This window comes from Eucyclogobius newberryi, unplaced genomic scaffold, assembly GCF_026437365.1.
Source record: "Eucyclogobius newberryi isolate DKJ021-1_F unplaced genomic scaffold, fEucNew1.0.hap1 SCAF_13, whole genome shotgun sequence".
NCBI classification, from domain to species: Eukaryota; Metazoa; Chordata; class Actinopteri; order Gobiiformes; family Gobiidae; genus Eucyclogobius; species Eucyclogobius newberryi.
The window spans coordinates 16,654,324-16,674,520 of record NW_027315757.1 but is presented as its reverse complement, the minus strand read 5'-3'; the positions used below and the strand labels follow the sequence as shown (position 1 = coordinate 16,674,520).

The following is a 20,197-nucleotide window of genomic DNA, read 5'->3' as shown; positions in this document are numbered from 1 at the left end:
ATAACTGCCTCCTTGTGTCCGCCTCAGGATGGTGCAGGACATGTTTAACGCTGCCCCCTTGTGTCCGCCTCGAGATGGTGCAGATGGTGCAGGACATGTATAACTGCCTCCTTGTGTCCACCTCAGGATGGTGCAGGACATGTTTAACGCTGCCCCCTTGTGTCCACCTCAGGATGGTGCAGGACATGTATAACTGCCCCCTTGTGTCCACCTCAGGATGGTGCAGGACATGTATAACTGCCTCCTTGTGTCCACCTCAGGATGGTGCAGGACATGTTTAACACTTCCCCCTTGTGTCCGCCTCAGGATGGTGCAGGACATGTTTAACACTGCCCCCTTGTGTCCACCTCAGGATGGTGCAGGACATGTATAACTGCCTCCTTGTGTCCACCTCAGGATGGTGCAGGACATGTTTAACGCTGCCCCCTTGTGTCCGCCTCAGGATGGTGCAGGACATGTTTAACGCTGCCCCCTTGTGTCCGCCTCAGGATGGTGCAGGACATGTTTAACACTGCCTCCTTGTGTCTGCCTCAGGATGGTGCAGGACATGTCTAACACTGCCCCCTTGTGTCCGCCTCAGGATGGTGCAGGACCTCTCGGAGCAGAACCCGGACGACTGGGACCTGGTTCTTCCGGCCAAAGTCTTTTCTTATTGTTGTAAAGAAAACCTGACGACGAGAGAACGGCCTTTCGCTGTTCTCTGCTGCGGCGACACAGAGCCCACGCGCGCCCCTAGAGGACAACAGGTGACATTGCAGGAGGGACGCCAGGGGTTAAAAGAACCTGGATCTGGACCAGGATCTTGACCTGGATCTGGACCAGGATCTTGACCTGGACCTGGACCAGGATCTTGACCTGGACCTGGACCAGGATCTTGACCTGGATCTGGACCAGGATCTTGACCTTTTACATTTAATTTATTTGATCAGAACAAGACCAGGAAATCCAAACTGTAAACACTTGAATTAGACAAGATTTGAATGAATCAATTTAAACATAATTATTTAAAATATATTTTATTTAAAAACGATTAGAATTGATACAAAGTCTTTTGTTTTAAACTCAAGTGTTTTGAAGCTTAACTTGCTCTTTCTGTTTGTTTGTTTGTTTGTTTGTTTGTTTGTTTGTCCAGCTGGAGGACGAGCGGCTCAGAGACTGTGAGATTGTGCTGAAAAACGCCTCTTTATAGACTGTTTTGATGGAGCTGGAGCTGAAGCTGTGGCTCGAGGTCCACAACGAAACAACATGATTTATACTAAAACGAGACGTAAATGTGGAACTGAGTTTGTCCTTTTGTTACTTTCTCCTCTGGGAAGCCCCGCCTGGATTCTCCTTTTTTGTGTTGTTTTTTTTTCTTTTTTATTTGAACATAGAACAACTAAAACAACAGAACAACAACAGAAAAATATAATCATCTTTTCACAAAAACGTCTGTCCAATATAATCTTAGTGTTTAAATGTTTTAGACGATTCCCTCTTTCCTGCAGATCCAGCTGCAGGGCCAGAGACGGGCCAGAGACTGACCAGCTGCAGGGCCAGAGTCTGACCAGCTGCAGGGCCAGAGTCTGACCAGCTGCAGGGCCAGTCTGACAGCTGCAGGGCCAGATAATGAACACCTGCGGGGCCAGAGACTAAACAGGGATTAGAAAGTGACTAGCTGCAGGGACTTTGAGTCTAAACCTATTATTATTCATTTAGTTTCTCCCTCCAAAACATCTCTGGAGTTGTTTTGTAGTTGTAACTTCTGGGGGAAGTTATTACTTACACATCACTAGTCACTTGTTAATAATGTCATATATTACTGTGTAATATAATTCTTTAAATAAATTCAGTTGATCAAACGTGTGCTGCTGATCTCTGCCTCTGAAGTGTTAAGATTTAAGTTAAAATAAGGTCTAATTTATTTTCCCTGTAGAAATGTGTCCTCTGCATTTGACGTATCCTTCTGAGGGACCTGTGTCCAGATCTTTGGTCTTGGTCAGGACTTTAGTGCATATTTTGTGTTGGAGAAACATGTGACCTCAGCACAAAAGGCCCTGGAGTCATCCAGACCTTCTCGATGTGAGGTGAGCGTGCTAACCACTCTGCCACTGTGTTGCCTCTATTTAGTTAACTGTAATTCTATTACTATTTTCACAGTAAGTTCCTAAAAATATGATTTAATTAGTTACTACATAACAGTAACTAAATCCCACCCTGCACATTTCACCTGCTCATGTCATCAGGTGATGCTCCTCTGTGTTTTTGAAGTGCATTCACCTTCACCTGATTATTCAAATCGCCTTCAGAGCAGCGCGCGTGCTCGTGCGCGTCCTCGTGTCCTACGTGAAACACGAGCTCGCGCCACTCCTCCGCGCGCGCCCAATCAGCTCTGCGCTTCCACCCCGGGTCACTTCTGCTTTTGTGCCTTTGGGCCGCGCACCAATCACACCGCGCGCTCGGGTCACGCCCCCGAACACTATCAACGCGTTTCATTCACGTTAATGTCGTCGGCTCGTGTCGTGATTCCATCCGCAAAACTCCGGCCCCAAAAATAAACTTGATTCTCAGCACTCCATAATTCATAAACCCTCATTCTCCTCCTCTTCTACCTCCTCTACCTCCTCCTCCACCTCCTCTTCCTCCTCCTTCCTCGCTCTCATCCTCCTCCTCCTCCTCTTCTTCAGTGTTTCAGTCCTCCTCAGCCGGTCTCGGGTTTCAAAGGCCCGGAACTCAAAGTTGTCGTTGTTTGTTTCCGCACGAGCTGTAAAAAGGACAAATCGACCCCGCGGGCACAGATCAGGCAGCGGCGGAGATGGCAGCGCTCAGAGCGGTGAGTTCCCCCCCGGTTCCCCTCCCGCTGTGGCCCGCGCGCACGGCTTTTATCCGCGTTTTATCGTCGCACAGAAGCCGATCCACGTCAATGATTCAACCGCACGCGACACAAATGACGCTCTGGACGAGATAAGACGCGTGCGGACGGCGCAGAGGTCGCGTCCAGGAGCGCGGCGCGGACAGCATCAGCGCGGCGCACGGTTTAGCGACGAATCCGAATGAGTTTTACAGTTCGACGCGACCACTTTTCACAGAAAGAAAACGCTCTTAAACTCGGCTCTTACGTTTTAGTTTCACATTTTGTTCGTTGCTTGATATGGAAATGTTTTGCGCTTGACCTCACGCTGCTCGTGGCAATTCAAGCCGAGTTTGTGATACAAAGCAAGCGATTTATTGACGATTCATCTGTGCCGAATCGATTACATCATATTAAATTATAAGACAAAACTGTTTGTAGTTGCATTGTTGCATTAATGGCAGCACAGTTGGCAGAAGTTGACAAAAATGTGCTGTTTTTCAAAGCGGTTCGTTTTGCGTTAATAGCTTGTATGTGATTATAGAATAGTGATGTTTATATTAAACTTTCAAATGACACAACGTTCAAAATTATGCATGAAAACACAAATGCTAGTAATTGGTCATTGGAATTTTTTTACTTGTCTATATGCTTTTTCTGTTTGGTCTTCTCACAGTATTTTTTGGATGGTTTGATGAAAAATATAAAATGTGTCATTATTAATTGTCATAAATCAGTTTCTAGTTTTCACGTTGTTGCATTTAGGTCTAACGTGAGATATTCAGAGATTTCTTGTGAACTTTTGGCAGGTTTGACTTTGTATAAAATGTCGCCATGAACTCTTTTCCTTTTGTTACAAGTGAAAATGCAAATTCCTCTGATTGCAGAACAGTCTTTTTCTCTCTTTTAATCCTGTTCTGGTGTAGTTTGTTTGCCAAAAAACGACCTGAAGTTGTGTTTTGTTTCAGCCGTAGTCCAGTGTAAATGCTCAGATTTCACTCGATTGAACCAGAACGTGCTCCTCTGTGTTTTTAAAGTCCTTTCACACTGAAAACACCCCTGCAAAGATGTTTGAAACTATTTGGAAACGTAAAAGTGCAGAATGTGTCAATCGTGCTATAGTCCTGTTAGCGTGACAATATTTTCATTATTTTACTCGCCAGAAACGACTACAAAGTATGTATTTAAGTTTTTTTTATATGAAAGAACTCAAACTTGGATCAAAACTTGAGTCAGGTTCAAGTGGGGTGTGTCTCAAAGTCGCTCTAAAAGTTTAATGCTTCATTCGCATTCACTCAGACTGTAATTTGGGAGGAACTTGCATCATCCTCCCGTTCCAAAAAACAACAAAGAAACACTCCGCAGCGCCTGAACCTGCTGCTCCACGTCGGCTCTGTGTCGTGTCCAAATGTCAAACGTTTATTTCTAATGAATATAGATTTTATTATTGTTTTTTTATGGGTTTTTTTTTAATTTACTGAACAAAACTGAACACTGAACAGCAAAAAAAGCGAAATCCCGGCACACATTGTCCAACGTAAAAGTCCCAGTATTTTTCCGTTTGTCTCGTGTCATTATCTCAGTCCAGTCCTTGTACACAGTTATGAAATGACCGTCTTCTGTTGCCACGGTTTCTACAACAGTCAGAATTTTCTTGTGAATAATGGGCACTTTGACTTTATGAAAAAACATGTCACATTTTTCCAACAGAATTCTTTCCAAACATGTAAGATAGATCTCTATCAGCATCTGGACTCCCCGGGAACCTACGCCAGGATCCTGTTTGTGGACTTCAGCTCTGCATTCAACACCATCCTCCTGCTCTCCTCCAGGACAAGCTCTCCCAGCTCAACGTGCCTGACTCCACCTGCAGGTGGAGCACTGACTCCACCTGGTGGAGCGGCTGGTGTCCTAGTGCAGCGGTAACAACCTGGAGTTCAACGCCCAGAAGACAGTGGAGATGATCGTGGACTTCAGGAAAGTCACAGCCCCCCCTCACAGACTCGCCCATCTCCACTGTGGACTCCCTCCGCTTTCTCTGCACCACCATCACCCGCGACCTCAAGTGGGGAAGGCCCAGCAGAGGATGTACTTCCTGCTGCAGCTGAGGAAAGCAAAGATGACAGCGGAGATGATGGTGCAGTTCTACACGGCCATCATTGAGTCCATCCTCATCCACAGCCAGGGACAAACAGAGACTACAGCGCATTGTGCCCTCTGCTGAGAAGGTGATCGGCTGCAGACTTCCATCTCTGCAGGACCTGCATGTCTCCAGAGCTCTGGGACGAGCAGGTCGGATCACAGCCGACCCTTCTCACCCTGGACATGGACTATTTGAGCCACTCCCCTCAGGCAGGAGGCCACTCCCCTCAGGCAGGAGGCCACTCCCCTCAGGCAGGAGGCCACTCCCCTCAGGCAGGAGGCTACGGTCCATCTGGACCAGAACCTCTCGTCACAAGAACAGTTTCTTTCCCTCTGCCGTTGGACTCATGAACACTGCCTAAGCACTTTGCACTCACTGCAATGTCATTTATGTACATATCATGCCTATTTTAAACATAATTTAACTTTACTTACTTATTTTTTATATATCTGGAGCTATTCATTGTTCAATGTTTTGTTGTTTGTGTTGCACCGAATCACCAGGACAAGTTCCTATGTTTGTGAATTTTGTTCAGTGACAAATGGCAATAAACATGATTCTGATGACGGTCGTTGCTTGGTTTTATTTCTCGGCTACAATAACAGCTTATCTGTAAGTGTGTGCGTGCGTGCGTGCGTGCGCGCGTGCGCAGAATAATCCTCCCGCTCAGCCCTGTTGCCTCCTGCTGAACGGATTAAGCGCACAAGTGGAACCTTGTGTATTTCTGTTTCCATGAGCACAAATCTGCAGAGTGAGGGTTCAAATCCTGTCAAACACAAACGTCGAGGACAAATCTAACCTTTTTCCTCTTCCTGCCAGGAGCTACCATCTCCATAAACGTCCATATTCCTTCCTTTTCATCCAATTAGACAGGAAGTACTTCAAAATAAAGCCATGGCCATTGACATCTGCTTTTAACCCAAACCTTTAGAAGGGCCCAGGACCCAGGCCCGGACCTTTTAGAAGGGCCCGGAATCCAGGCCCGGACCTTTAGAAGGGCCTGGGAACTCCTGGTCTTTCATTAACTGTATAATGTTATTGTTCTGGTTTAACATGAGACGTGCAGAAACCAGTTGAACGGGTCCAAGTCGCTGCTGATTGTTTACAACCAACAACATTTAAGAGCCACGTTTCAACTGGTCCTAATTTCTCGGATTGCTTCTTGTCAGAACACTTGTCAGAACACGTGTTAGAACACATGTGGCACTGTTTCCAATTCTCGGTTTCCAACTGACGTCACCCAAACACAACAAATGTTTTCTTCATAAATCTAATCTAAATCCTCCTGATACTTTTTAATCCTGAGGTCGATCTGAGCGTTTCACAAAAAACATTTAGTAATTCCAAGTCTGCGCGTGTGAGGGGCGTGGCTAAAGCTAGCGTGTGTGTGAGGGGTGTGGCTAAAGCGAGCGTGCACAGGAACAGTTTTGCCTCATTTCTTTGACTTCTCTGCATGTGAGGGGCGTGGCTAAAGCCTCTACGCCGTGTTTGAACCTCTCTTTATGTCACGCTTTGGCTTTGGATCATGTCAGACGCATTATGACCTGGAAATATCAGATTGTGGCTCTTGACAAAGCGAGTGCCGTGCGGACATAAACAGGAAGCAGCTGATGCTAAGGCTCGACATATAAGTTAGCATCAGTGGAAATATGGCGCTTTAGCACGAGATCAAGTCAGAGTTTGAAGTGATGAAGAACTGTCACTTCTAGTTGACTTTTGATGCTTTTTGTCACTTTTGCTCAGAGCTTTGGTGTTTTATTTTGATCCTAAAGTGTGACCGAGATCAACTTTAGGACTGAACCAAAGAGAACCAGTGGAAACGTGGCTCTTTCCCTCTTGCCGCTGACCCTGGAGTTGACTTTTCTTCATTGTTCACAGTTGAAAAGCTTCTGTGTCGGTTAAACAATAACAGCCTCATGAGACAATAATGACGTTACATTTTAACTTGATTCCACTGGAAAACCTCGCCGACTGCAGCACGCGCTTGTTTTCTAACCATCTCCGTTCGCGGTCGTTGCAGATTCTCGGTGGGCGACTGGTCCAGGCTCTGCCATCGCTGGGCTCCGTGCGCCTCTCCAGTTCATTCAAGGTACTGCACCCGTTACACACTGACCGCAACGGGACGCGGCGTCGCACAAATCCCACAGTTTAAAGTCATTTGCAACATCTGAAGCTACAAAACACTGTCTGATTATGATTTATACTGTTGTTATTTTAAGTTTAATGCGTTTTTTCTTCCCTTTTGTCTGTTATCTTTTGTTGATGTTTGTGATGTTTTTAATTATCTTTAATTTAATTTGGCGTAAATGTAATTATAATTTGTCTGTCGTGCTTCTCTGTATTGAAGCTTTTCTGTCGGGACGTCACAAGTCAAACAGAATGACCTTTATAACGTTAAAATATGATCTTATAACATTAAAAAATGATCTTATAACGTTAAAATTTGATCTGCTGGCAAAGGTTTCATTCGGACAGTTGTTGTGTATAACTCCGGTTCTATGAATCCCGGAGGAGCATACCTCAGATACAGCCCCCTGATTGGCCGTCCCAGTGTCATGTGATCATCAGACTCGTTTCCACCAGCTTTGACTTGTGACGTCCCCGTTTCTCTGGAACGATAAGAATCAAAATCACTGTTCGATCGCTCTCTGTCTCTCTCTGTCTGTCTCTCTCGCTCTCTCTCTCTCTCTCTTCTGATGTTCCCGTTTTGTCCTATTTCTCTTTGCCTTTCTCTTATTTCCCCCTTTTCTCATCTTGTCCTCCGCTCCGCTGTTCGTCTACTCTCGCTCGCTCTCTCTCTCTGTCTCTCTCTCCTCTCTTCTTTTCATTCTTCTTTTTCTTTTCCTTTCTCTCTCTATTCTTTCTCTCCTCTCTCGCTCTCCTCAATTGTCCCCTGCCGCCTGGTTCCTGCCGCCTGGTTCCTGGTTCTTGGTCCCTGGTTCCCGGTTCCAGGCCGCAGATGTGCAGATCGAGCGCTGCGCCTCTCCTCAGCCCAAACCCGACTCGTCTTCGCTGGTCTTTGGGAAACACTTCTCAGATCACATGTTGGTGATAAACTGGAGCGAGAGCGACGGATGGGAGCGACCGCAGATCAAGCCCTTTCAGAACCTGTCGCTGCACCCAGCCTCGTCCGCCCTGCACTACTCCATTGAGGTGAGACTCAAACCCTCGAGGTGAGACTCAAACCCTCACCTCTCTCTTTTGTGATCTTGACTCTTTTATGATCTCGTCTCTTTTGTGATCTCGTCTCTCTGCAGTTGTTCGAGGGGATGAAGGCGTTTAGAGGGGCAGACGATCACATCCGTCTCTTCAGGCCAATGTTGAACATGCAGCGAATGCACCGCAGCGCCGAGCGCAGCTGTTTACCTGTGAGTTTAGTGTCATGAGCTCCAACACTTTCTGTGAGTTCACCCCCGAGTTCTTCCCCCGCGAGTTCACCCCCGCAGTATATCGTAACAGCACCTCCTGATTCCTGAGCCCCCCTGAATCCTGAGCCCCCCTTCAGGTTCGTCCTGTGAGTTCCTTGAAGGCAGCGTGTCGAGTTCAGTGACTGGACCGTGAGGAACGCTGGACTCTGGGCTCCACTTACCACAGTTTACGACCTGAACCCCCCCTGTTGCTCCCCCCGTTGCTCCCCTCTCTCTCTATCGCTCTGTCCTTCTCCTTTTTCCTTGAAATGTGTTCCGTTCCTGCTCCTCAGATGTGGCAGTGACATAACACGGTTCACTCGGTTCAAACGTTAAAAGTTCTTTCTTCATTGGACAGATCGTGAAGTCCATTTAAATCAAACATTTAGAACTTTCCGACCTGTTCTAATGTAGTTCCCTCCACGCAGTCGTCCCTCGAGCTGTGTTTTCTGTCTTTAAACGTATCGTATGTTCACATTTGCTCTGCTCTTTCAGCTGTTCGATAAGTCTGAGCTGCTGCAGTGCATCAAGAAGCTGGTGGAGGTGGACCAGGACTGGGTTCCTTTCTCTCAGAGCGCCAGCCTCTACATCAGACCCACGTTCATCGGGACTGAGGTGATGACAAAAGTACTGTGTGAAGGACTGATTGTTGGGACTGGTTGCTGGGGCTGGTTGCTGGGGCTGGTTGCTGGGGCTGGTTGCTGGGGCTGGTTGCTGGGGCTGGTTGCTCTGGTTACACTGATGCCTGGTGTCTCTCCACAGCCGTCCCTGGGCGTGTCTCGTGCCTCTAAAGCCATGATCTTTGTCATCGTGGGCCCGGTCGGTCCGTACTTTGCCACCGGCTCCTTTAACCCGGTGTCGCTGCTCGCTGACCCCGCCTTCGTCAGGGCCTGGAAGGGCGGAGTCGGGGCCTACAAGATGGGAGGGTGAGTCTGTGATACGCCCGGACTGTTACTGCACACTGAGTGCTCGGGCGGCCGCCGCGCTCGGGCCGCAGAATGTAAAGTAAAGAATGTCATGCTGTTTCAAAAAGTGATGGATGAATGAATGAATAATAACAAGTCAATGTGCCCCCTGGTGTCTGATGCAGGAACTACGGGCCGACCATCGCGGTCCAGAACGAGGCGGTGAAACGTGACTGTCAGCAGGTGCTCTGGCTCTACGGAGATCAGGAAGAGATCACCGAAGTGGGCACCATGAACCTGTTCATCTACTGGACCAACAGCAAAGGAGGTCAGGGCTCAGGTCAAGGGTCAGACCAACAGCAGAGGAGGTCAGGGGTCAGGTCAGGGGTCAGACCAACAGCAGAGGAGGTCAGGGGTCAGGTCAGGGGTCAGACCAACAGCAGAGGAGGTTTAGCTGTGGTTTAAAACTAATGCAATCTGGCTTTAGTCCCTGGTTTTATTCAAGTTTATTTTATTTACTTGAATGGGACAGCATGTAGTCATGAGCATTACTACTGTAAATACACCAGCTCAAAGCTCATTTACATCTGTAGTTTAGTCCTGGTTTAGTCATCGGTTTAGTCCTTGGTTTAGTCCTGGTTTTGTCCTCTTTCTTGACTTTTCCTGTGCTCTGGTGTTAAACAGAGAAGGAGCTGGTGACTCCTCCTCTGGAGGACGGACTCATTCTTCCTGGAGTGACTCGTCAGTCTTTGCTGGACCTGGCCCGGACCTGGGTATGTCCTTCTTTAGTCCTGTTTTAGTCCCGCTTTGGTCCCGCTTTAGTCCTGCTTTAGACCCGCTTTAGACCCGTTTTAGTCCCGCTTTAGTCCCGCTTTAGTCCCGCTTTGGTCACGTGTTGGTCCTGCTTTAGACCCGCTTTAGTCCACAGTTTCTGTGTGAGTTGAGAAGGCTTTCTTGTTCTTTTCTCAAACTCAATCTGAATTACACTCCGCACAGAGCTGTGCTGCCCTCTGCTGGACATGTGCCTGTTTTTATATTACAACCAGATAAACACAGACACACTATTGATCCACAAGGAAATGACTTGGATCAGTGACGAGTCTAATTAATACATGTCTCTCTCTCTCTGCCTTTCTGTCTCTCTGCCTCTCTGCCTCTGTGTCTCTCTGTCTCTCTGTCTCTCTGCCTCTCTGCCTCTCTGCCTCTCTGCCTCTCTGCCTCTCTGCCTCTCTGTCTCTATGTCTGTCTCTCTGCCTCTCTGCCTCTCTGTCTCTATGTCTGTCTCTCTGTCTGTGTGTCTCCCTCAGGGTGAGTTCGGAGTGTGTGAGCGCTCCCTGCAGATGCCTGAGCTGCTTCAGGCTCTGGATCAGGGCCGAGTCCTGGAGGTGTTTGGAGCCGGCACGGCCTGTGTGGTGTGTCCTGTGGGCAGCCTGCTCTACAAGGGACAGGTACTGCTCCAGAGGCCCTCCCGTACCCCTGTGTCAGATGCCCTCCCCTCAGTCGGTGTCAGATGCCCTCCCCTCAGTCGGTGTCAGATGCCCTCCCTCACGTGTGTCTCTGTTTTAGACTTTTCAGATTCCCACGATGGAGAATGGTCCAGATCTGGCCAAGCGTTTTTACAAAGAGCTCACAGACATTCAGGTGAGTACAGCGCCCCCTGTGTGGAGAACAAGGCTCTGTAGGGTCTGATAAAGAGTGTAGTGAACAAGGCTCTAGAGCAGAGTGTTAAACAGGCGGCCCTCCAGCCGTTTTAATCCGGCCCGTAAAACCTTTCTAATTTATATTTAATAACTTCCAATTGATTTTGATCACTAGAACTACGGGTCCCACAGTGGTGGGAGGGGGTGGGAGGAGTTGGGGAGCGTGGTGGAGGGGTTAGAGGAGCTCATGTGTCTCACTTCTCTCTCTCTCTCTCTCCTCAGTACGGGCGTAAAGAGAGTGACTGGGCTCCGCTGGTCGTTTGAGTCGCACAAAAACAAACCTGATTTTTGCACAGACTCCTCCTCCCTCTGGACTCTCCCTCTGGACTCTCCCTCTGGACTCTCCCTCTGGACTCTTCCTCTGGACTCTCCCTCTGGACTCTCCCTCTGGACTCTTCCTCTGGACTCTCCCTCTGGACTCTTCGTCCTGAACACACTCCTGTTACGGCTCTTCATCTTCCTCTGCACTAGAACGCACTCCAGCAGCAATACGTTTTCAACCCCATTTAAACCTCCCTCCTTCTAAGAAAGCGATGGATCTTTTCTGGCGAGTCGTTGTTGCTTTGCCTAAAATGTCCCACAATATGACATTAAATTAAATTTATTTGGTAAAATGTATAAAAATGTTCAATAGAAATAATGATTTGACGTGCAGGTGGTGTAGGTGCAGTTTTATACTTTATTGTGGAACATTTAGGCAAAGCGGTAACATCTCCATGGCGACGAGAAGGTGATGGACTCGTGAATTTAGTCTTTTCACTCGAGTTAAAGCCTCGACAATAAAACGCAGGTTTTTTCATGGTTTTCTACAGAGAAAGTCTATTATCACTCTGCACACTGCCCCCACTGGTCAGACAGTGGTACTGCACCAAGAGTGTTTTACGTGTTTTGATCATTTAAACTTGAATCGCCTTCACTCTGCAGCTTTGAAACGGTTTTGACAAAATGACCATGAAATCAGGAGTATTTCTTATGGTTTGACAATGGAACTAACGAGTTCTGTTCTTTTTTCTCCTTTAAAGTCAGAAAACGCTCGTCTTTTTCCAAGGTTTATTTTAAAAACGGTGGAAATATTGTCAAAACCAGAGAAATTCTACTCAATTCAATCACTTTTTAATGTTTCTTATCTAAGGCTGTCAAACGGCGCCACCTTCAGTTGTCCGCAGACACAGCTCTTGCGCCTCCTGCTGCACTTTTCTATAAACGCATGTGACGCAGACCACGAACTGGCGATTGTAAGTTACACTACAGGAAATACTGACGAAATCCATTTAAAGTCAATTATAACACTCAAAAACGAATAATTTTAACTCTTAATAAGTGACAAATATGACTTTCCAGAGTAGAGATGTCAGTTAGTTTGCTTTTCTGTTACAAAATGATGGTGAAAAAAGCTATTTTCTAGCCTTAAAATTGTATTTGAGCTTGACAAAAGTATAAAACGTGTAATATATCTGTAGATAAAAGTAAAAACTATTGAGTATGTATTGTCCAGTAAAACCTAAAAATCATCAAAAATGCAAAGTGTGTGTCATAGTGTGCAGTTAAATATGCAGTAAATGCAGTACAATACAGAGTTAAATGTGTTTTTAAAGCTGCTTAACGTCACTCGCACGCGTCTGAGGCTTTTACTGCGTTAATCCCACTTTCTCCAGTCGAATCACTTCCTGTTCCACTTGAGCTTTGGGAACAGGAAGTGATTTAACGTGTTTTTTTCTCCTTAACAAACCTTTAAACAAAACGAGACGCACAACCAGCATCATTCATAACATACATGTGTATGTTTATCACAGACGTTACACTTCTGAAGTTTCACAAAACGACTTGACTCTCGTCGCCGCGGGAGACGCTTCTCGCGATTTTCCCACTGTAGAACGCGATGAGAGCGGCAGTCGCTTTAGAACATCTCGTTTGTCTCGTGTATTTACCCCGTGCAGCACTTCCACGGTTTGAGTCCAAACGGTCACAAATGTCAAGTATATGAAGTGTTATTTTTGCGTTAGAATTGTTACTGTTACGAGAAAAGTGTAAAGCGTGTTTTTCTGTTCGTGAACACTGGAAAAAGCACTATTTGTTTCTGAAATTTGCACCAAAAAGTCTTTCCAGCACGAGTTGAAACGACTTGAATTCGATCCGGTTTTCGGAGGCGACGCTGACGGTTAAACGCTGATAATTACACGGTTTGAAGTCGAGGACGCCCTGCTGCTGCCACGGCGACTAACCCTAATCCTCGTCCGCGAACTCGAGGTTTGACCCTGAATTGAGGCAGAGCAGGCCGGACCTCAAACGCACGGACAAGTTTGGGTCGTAGCTCCTCCCACTTCCCCGCGCGGGACCAATCGGGGCTCGGCGTGGGGTTTGGGCAACGTTGGTGTAGAATCGAACAACAAAACGTCTAAAACTCGACGTCGAATAGAGGAAAATGAGTGAAACGGTTGTAGAAAAGCCGATTCTTTGGACGTTTGGAGCAGTTTGTTGAGGGAATTAATTGTTACGCAGCGGTTAAAATGTCCTAAATCTCCAAGTGATGCTAACGACGAGCTAACGCTCAACGACCAAAAACTACGGAACTGAAAATTTGACTGAAGTGAATTTGAGCCAAACAAAAAGCTCAAACGGCAACAACAAGTCCAATCCGCTCAAATCGACATTGAATCCGAGTCGTTTCAGCTCGTGTTCGATTCGTGGGATGTGAAAGTTTTGCCGTTTTTGTTTTTTTTTAAATTGTGTGTTTTATTTAAAAATCCCTTTTTTCTCGTTTGTCGTGATTTGGTTTGTTTGATTTCGAATGCGATTTTCGGAGCGGCACAAAACCAGGTCAAGTTTAAATGTGACAGAACTGTTCAAATAACAAGCCGGATCTACGGAATGAAGCTAAGGGCAAAAACATGGAAGATGATTTTAAACACTGAATTTCTACATCTAGAAAACGTGTTTGAATTGTTTTTAAGCTCAGTTTTAGTCATGGAAATTTGCTCTATGCATGAAATAAAATGTCAAAAAAATTATAATTTCTCATTTTCATCAAAACACTTTTATTTGAATTTTGTGAGGAAATGTTTTTAAATCGCGAAATAAAAACAATTCAAATGCGTTCTTTCCACGTTCACATTTCAGTCGTTTTTGCCCCGGGACAAGTTTAAAATGCAAAACATGAACTGAATTTAGATTTTACGGCTTGAGAAACGTGTGTTTGTTGTAACCGTGGTAACGTGGCCCTGTGACGTCGTGCTGCGTTCAAAGTGCCTGCTGCTGTTGCCGGGGAAACGCTGCATTCTTCTTCCTTGTATAAAATGTGCTGTTACTTTTGACTCTTTTTACATTAAAGTCTTTCTGTTTGACAAATGTGTTCTTTTATTTTTAATATAAACATTACAATCTGTGGAAATCAGTTTAATCTGAGGTCAAATAACCAAGATAAATTATATTAAATGAAAAGATAAATAAAAACTAAATCAGTTTGTGCGGAGGACTTTTATTTAGCATTAAACATTAAGAAGTCATTGTGTTTTTGGCAGTTTATAACAGATAAATCAGTTTAAAATCTTTAAAAATGAAGCAAAATCTTCAGTATTAAACACCAAAGATCAAGAATAAACATTTGGAAAGAACCGTAATTCCCATAATTAATGCATCACTGACGCAAAGACTTTTAACTTCAGAGTAAATATTATTTTCTCCTCAAATAGAATGTCGTAAAAGCAGAAGTTTGTGACTAAACTAGAAACATTTTATTGCCTGAAAAACTGGAATAAAGAACCATGATTTTATGTTTAAATCTCAACATTTTCACAATAAATATTAAAGTCATGAACTGGATTTATTTTTGACCTGATTTGGATTGGTTTAATCATTTTGTTGAATAAATGTTTGAATACGATTAAAATGTAAGAACATTTCAGAATGAATCAGGTCTGGACCAGTGTTTCTCAAACTGTGGAGCGCGGTCATTATTATTTAAACTGCCAGGATAAATCTAAAGCTGCTGTGATATTGTGAGGTCAGTCTTTGGCCTCGTCCTTCCGGGGCGTATAAAACAGCGCGGTGCGGCTCTGTCCCTCTGGGCAGTACAGGATGGCCTCGATCTCGCCGCCGCCGCTCGCTTTCTTCTGGAAGTGGATCTCGAGCAGGTCCTGGAGGGTCTCGGCGTCGGCGATGTCCGCGATCCCAGTGAGGAGCACGGTCCTGCGACACAGCCGAGTCCTGGTCTGAGGGCCAACGAGGCAGAGGGTTATGAGGGGTGCATATGGTCTTGTTTGTTCTCGTGCTATCTCGTATAGTCTCGTATGGTCTCGTATGGTCTCGTTAGGTCTCCTGCAGTCTTGCGCAGTTTCGTATAGTCTCGTGCGGTCTCGTGCGGTCTTGTATAATCTCGCTCGGTCTCACCTTCAGGTCAGTGATGGTCCCGTTGACGAAGGGCGTGACTCTGACTTGGTGCGTTCCATCAGACAGTTGGACCGTGTGAAACTCTGCGTCCGTCAGACCTTTGGCAACTAAAGACATTAAAAATAACACTTTAGATTTAGCCCGTCGCTGCAGCTCTAGCTTTAGCCCGACGCTTTAGCTCTAGCTTTAGCCCGTTGCTCTGGCCCGCCTCTCTAGCTCTAGCTCTAGCCCGCCGCTCTAGCCCGCCGCTCTAGCCCGCCGCTCTAGCTTTAGCCCGTTGCTCTAGCTCTAGCCCGCCGCTCTAGCACGTCGCTCAAGCTCTAGCTCTAGCCCGCCGCTCTAGCTCTAGCACGTCGCTCTAGCTCTAGCCCGCCGCTCTAGCCCGCCTCTCTAGCTCTAGCTCTAGCCCGCCGCTCTAGCCCGCCGCTCTAGCTTTAGCCCGTTGCTCTAGCTCTAGCCCGCCGCTCTAGCACGTCGCTCAAGCTCTAGCTCTAGCCCGCCGCTCTAGCTCTAGCCCGCCGCTCTAGCTCTAGCACGTCGCTCTAGCTCTAGCCCGCCGCTCTAGCCCGCCGCTCTAGCGCGTCACTCAAGCTCTAGCCCGCCGCTCTAGCCCGTCGCTCTAGCTCTAGCCCGCCGCTCTAGCTCTAGCCCGTCGCTCTAGCCCGTCGCTCTAGCTCTAGCCCGTTGCTCTAGCTCTAGCCCGCCGCTCTAGCACGTCGCTCAAGCTCTAGCTCTAGCCCGCCGCTCTAGCTCTAGCCCGCCGCTCTAGCTCTAGCACGTCGCTCTAGCTCTAGCCCGCCGCTCTAGCTCTAGCGCGTCACTCAAGCTCTAGCCCGCCGCTCTAGCCCGTCGCTCTAGCTCTAGCCCGCCGCTCTAGCTCTAGCCCGTCGCTCTAGCCCGTCGCTCTAGCTCTAGCCCGCCGCTCTAGCTCTAGCCCGTCGCTCTAGCCCGTCGCTCTAGCTCTAGCTCTAGCCCGCCGCTCTAGCCCGCCGCTCTAGCTCTAGCCCGTCGCTCTAGCCCGTCGCTCTAGCTCTAGCTCGTCGCTCTAGCCCGCCGCTCTAGCTCTAGCCCGCCGCTCTAGCCCGTCGCTCTAGCTCTAGCCCGCCGCTCTAGCTCTAGCCCGTCGCTCTAGCCCGTCGCTCTAGCTCTAGCCCGCCGCTCTAGCTCTAGCCCGTCGCTCTAGCCCGTCGCTCTAGCTCTAGCTCTAGCCCGCCGCTCTAGCCCGCCGCTCTAGCTCTAGCCCGTCGCTCTAGCCCGTCGCTCTAGCTCTAGCTCGTCGCTCTAGCTCTAGCCCGCCGCTCTAGCTCTAGCCCGCCGCTCTAGCCCGCCACTCTAGCTCTAGCCCGTCGCTCTAGCCCGTCGCTCTAGCTCTAGCTCGTCGCTCTAGCTCTAGCACGTCGCTCTAGCTCTAGCCCGCCGCTCTAGCCCGCCTCTCTAGCTCTAGCTCTAGCCCGCCGCTCTAGCCCGCCGCTCTAGCTTTAGCCCGTTGCTCTAGCTCTAGCCCGCCGCTCTAGCACGTCGCTCAAGCTCTAGCTCTAGCCCGCCGCTCTAGCTCTAGCACGTCGCTCTAGCTCTAGCCCGCCGCTCTAGCCCGCCTCTCTAGCTCTAGCTCTAGCCCGCCGCTCTAGCCCGCCGCTCTAGCTTTAGCCCGTTGCTCTAGCTCTAGCCCGCCGCTCTAGCACGTCGCTCAAGCTCTAGCTCTAGCCCGCCGCTCTAGCTCTAGCCCGCCGCTCTAGCTCTAGCACGTCGCTCTAGCTCTAGCCCGCCGCTCTAGCCCGCCGCTCTAGCGCGTCACTCAAGCTCTAGCCCGCCGCTCTAGCCCGTCGCTCTAGCTCTAGCCCGCCGCTCTAGCTCTAGCCCGTCGCTCTAGTCCGTCGCTCTAGCTCTAGCCCGTTGCTCTAGCTCTAGCCCGCCGCTCTAGCACGTCGCTCAAGCTCTAGCTCTAGCCCGCCGCTCTAGCTCTAGCCCGCCGCTCTAGCTCTAGCACGTCGCTCTAGCTCTAGCCCGCCGCTCTAGCTCTAGCGCGTCACTCAAGCTCTAGCCCGCCGCTCTAGCCCGTCGCTCTAGCTCTAGCCCGCCGCTCTAGCTCTAGCCCGTCGCTCTAGCCCGTCGCTCTAGCTCTAGCCCGCCGCTCTAGCTCTAGCCCGTCGCTCTAGCCCGTCGCTCTAGCTCTAGCTCTAGCCCGCCGCTCTAGCCCGCCGCTCTAGCTCTAGCCCGTCGCTCTAGCCCGTCGCTCTAGCTCTAGCTCGTCGCTCTAGCTCTAGCCCGCCGCTCTAGCTCTAGCCCGCCGCTCTAGCCCGTCGCTCTAGCTCTAGCCCGCCGCTCTAGCTCTAGCCCGTCGCTCTAGCCCGTCGCTCTAGCTCTAGCCCGCCGCTCTAGCTCTAGCCCGTCGCTCTAGCCCGTCGCTCTAGCTCTAGCTCTAGCCCGCCGCTCTAGCCCGCCGCTCTAGCTCTAGCCCGTCGCTCTAGCCCGTCGCTCTAGCTCTAGCTCGTCGCTCTAGCTCTAGCCCGCCGCTCTAGCTCTAGCCCGCCGCTCTAGCCCGCCACTCTAGCTCTAGCCCGTCGCTCTAGCCCGTCGCTCTAGCTCTAGCTCGTCGCTCTAGCTCTAGCCCGCCGCTCTAGCTCTAGCCCGCCGCTCTAGCCCGTCGCTCTAGCTCTAGCCCGCCGCTCTAGCTCTAGCCCGCCGCTCTAGCTCTAGCCCGCCGCTCTAGCCCGTCGCTCTAGCCCGTCGCTCTAGCCCGCCGCTATAGCTCTAGCACGTCGCTCTAGCTCTAGCACGTCGCTCTAGCTCTAGCTTAAGCCCGTCGCTCTAGCCCCCCACTCTAGCTTTAGCTCGCCGCTCTGGCCGCACTCACTGTTGTCCTGTATGAAGGTGATGACTATGTTCCCGCTCTCGTCATGCAGGAGGCACTCGTCCACTTCTCCTCCTCCGTTTCTGCTCCTGGAGAAGTGGATGTGGAGTTTGTCCTGCAGCGTCTGTCGGTCCATCTGTGGCAGGTTTGAGACGAGGACGCGCTGAGGACAAACCTGCGCCGAAACCTGAGGACAAGAGCCACACGGACGTCCCAAACATAAAAAAAAAAAAATTCTCTTCATACATCAAATCTAAATCCTCCTGAATTAATCATTTTAGTCCTGAGGCCGATCTCAGTGATTCATAAAAAGACGTTTAGTAATTCTAAGTGTGTGTGTGTGTGAGGGGCGTGGCTAAAGCTAGCGTGCACAGGAACAGTTTTGCCTCATTTCTTTGACTTCTCTGCATGTGAGGGGCGTGGCTAAAGCCTCTACGCCGCGTTTGAACCTCTCTTTATGTCACGCTTTGGCTTTGGATCATGTCAGACGCATTATGACCTGGAAATATCAGATTGTGGCTCTTGACAAAGCGAGTGCCGTGCGGACATAAACAGGAAGCAGCTGATGCTAACGTGCTACGCTAGGTTTGTGTTGCTAAGGCTCCACATATAAGTTAGCATCAGAGGAAATACAGCGCTTTACCACGAGATCAAGTCAGAAATTATTCTTTTGTGTACAGTACCCGCACAGACACAGTACCTGCACAGACGAGGGCATAGTTATGGGAACTGCTCGAGCCTCCACGTTCAGGTGGAACTCTCCTCCAAGATCCACTTTGTGTCTGCTCTGGGACAGAACCTGCCGCGCCACTGCAACAACAACATGAAGACACAAACAAACAACATATATATTTATAGTTTAGTATATACATATATATATATATATATATATATATATATATATATATATATATATATATATATATATATATATATATATATATATATATATATATATATACAGAATCAAAAAGGACCAGGACCAGTACAGGTCCTACTCCTGAAGGTTTAACCCTTGACACTGACGTAGAAATGCCAAATAAAATTATTTTCACTTTTCCTTTTAAAAACGTTTCTATTATTATTTTATGATCGAAAACTCTTGGTCGTTTGGAAATACATGGAATTCAAATCATAATTGCAACATTTGACGGGAAAATCTCATTAGTTAATTTCTGAGGCTGAAGTGGAAAAATAATGTGACCTTTGATTATTTGCGCCGTCAAACTTTGTGCCGTTTTTTGTTTAATGACGATCGACACTGTGAACCATGAACCAGGTCCACAAATCTGACCTCTGACCTCTGACCCTGAGCGAGTTCTACTGAGGATTCTGACCTGATCCAGACACACATTAAACCAGAGGAGACTAGAATGTTCTCCGTCCTTCACTTGAGGACAAACCCAAACTGACCGTCTGCCTCCTCGAAGGTGACGAGCGCGGTTCCTCCCTCCATCGGATACTCCACCAGAGGCTCCATGTCAAAGCGGGGCCCGTCCTGAGGTCTCCCCGTCTTACCACAGAACACCATCGAGCGCTCTGGAGCTCCGGAGAACACCTGAGGAACAACGAGATCATCACAGAACAGAAGAACACCTTATGGAAATATAGCGACCCAAACTGCAGGACTCACGTCGGCCTGAGCTCTCAGTTTCTCGATCGTGGTCTCTTCTTGTTGAAGTTCTGCTAAAACCCGCTGCAGCTCGAGGTTGAGCTCCACCTCCTCCTGCTTCATGATCCTCAGCCGCTCCTGAAGAGACACACATGAGACCAGGGCACGGGAGGGCATCTGACGCACACCAGACACGGTGCACACCTGGTCCTGAGCCTCCTGGTCCCTGCTCCGCTCCCGGTCCTCGTCCAGGTCCTGCTGAAGAACCACCGTCCGGTCCTTGAACTTCTGCGTCAGACTCTTGGTCTCAAGGATGTTCTGGTTCAGATCCTTCTGGTCCTGAAGCAATGTAGCAAGCTTGTC

General features: G+C 48.5%; 2 protein-coding genes across 2 annotated transcripts in view; one reads left to right on the top strand and one right to left on the bottom strand.

Annotated features, from left to right (window-relative positions):
• The window catches only part of ifi35 (interferon-induced protein 35), a 342,343-nt gene that overhangs the window by 320,021 nt on the left and 2,125 nt on the right, over window positions 1-20,197 (bottom strand). Inside the window, exons 3-9 of the mRNA XM_072442750.1 lie at window positions 20,039-20,197; window positions 19,856-19,972; window positions 19,636-19,780; window positions 18,923-19,032; window positions 18,226-18,409; window positions 15,372-15,478; window positions 14,999-15,193 (exon numbers count right to left, since the gene is read on the bottom strand). Coding sequence (XP_072298851.1) covers window positions 14,999-15,193; window positions 15,372-15,478; window positions 18,226-18,409; window positions 18,923-19,032; window positions 19,636-19,780; window positions 19,856-19,972; window positions 20,039-20,197 — 1,017 coding nt within the window. The remainder of the gene's footprint in view (window positions 1-14,998; window positions 15,194-15,371; window positions 15,479-18,225; window positions 18,410-18,922; window positions 19,033-19,635; window positions 19,781-19,855; window positions 19,973-20,038) is intronic.
• On the top strand, window positions 2,673-14,307 carry bcat2 (branched chain amino-acid transaminase 2, mitochondrial). Its single transcript, XM_072442748.1, has 11 exons — window positions 2,673-2,812; window positions 6,994-7,062; window positions 7,926-8,126; window positions 8,231-8,341; window positions 8,876-8,995; window positions 9,143-9,306; window positions 9,471-9,613; window positions 9,970-10,058; window positions 10,593-10,733; window positions 10,852-10,926; window positions 11,208-14,307. The coding sequence occupies exons 1-11, from the start codon at window positions 2,795-2,797 to the stop codon at window positions 11,247-11,249; spliced, it is 1,173 nt and encodes a 390-aa protein (XP_072298849.1). The 5' UTR covers window positions 2,673-2,794; the 3' UTR covers window positions 11,250-14,307.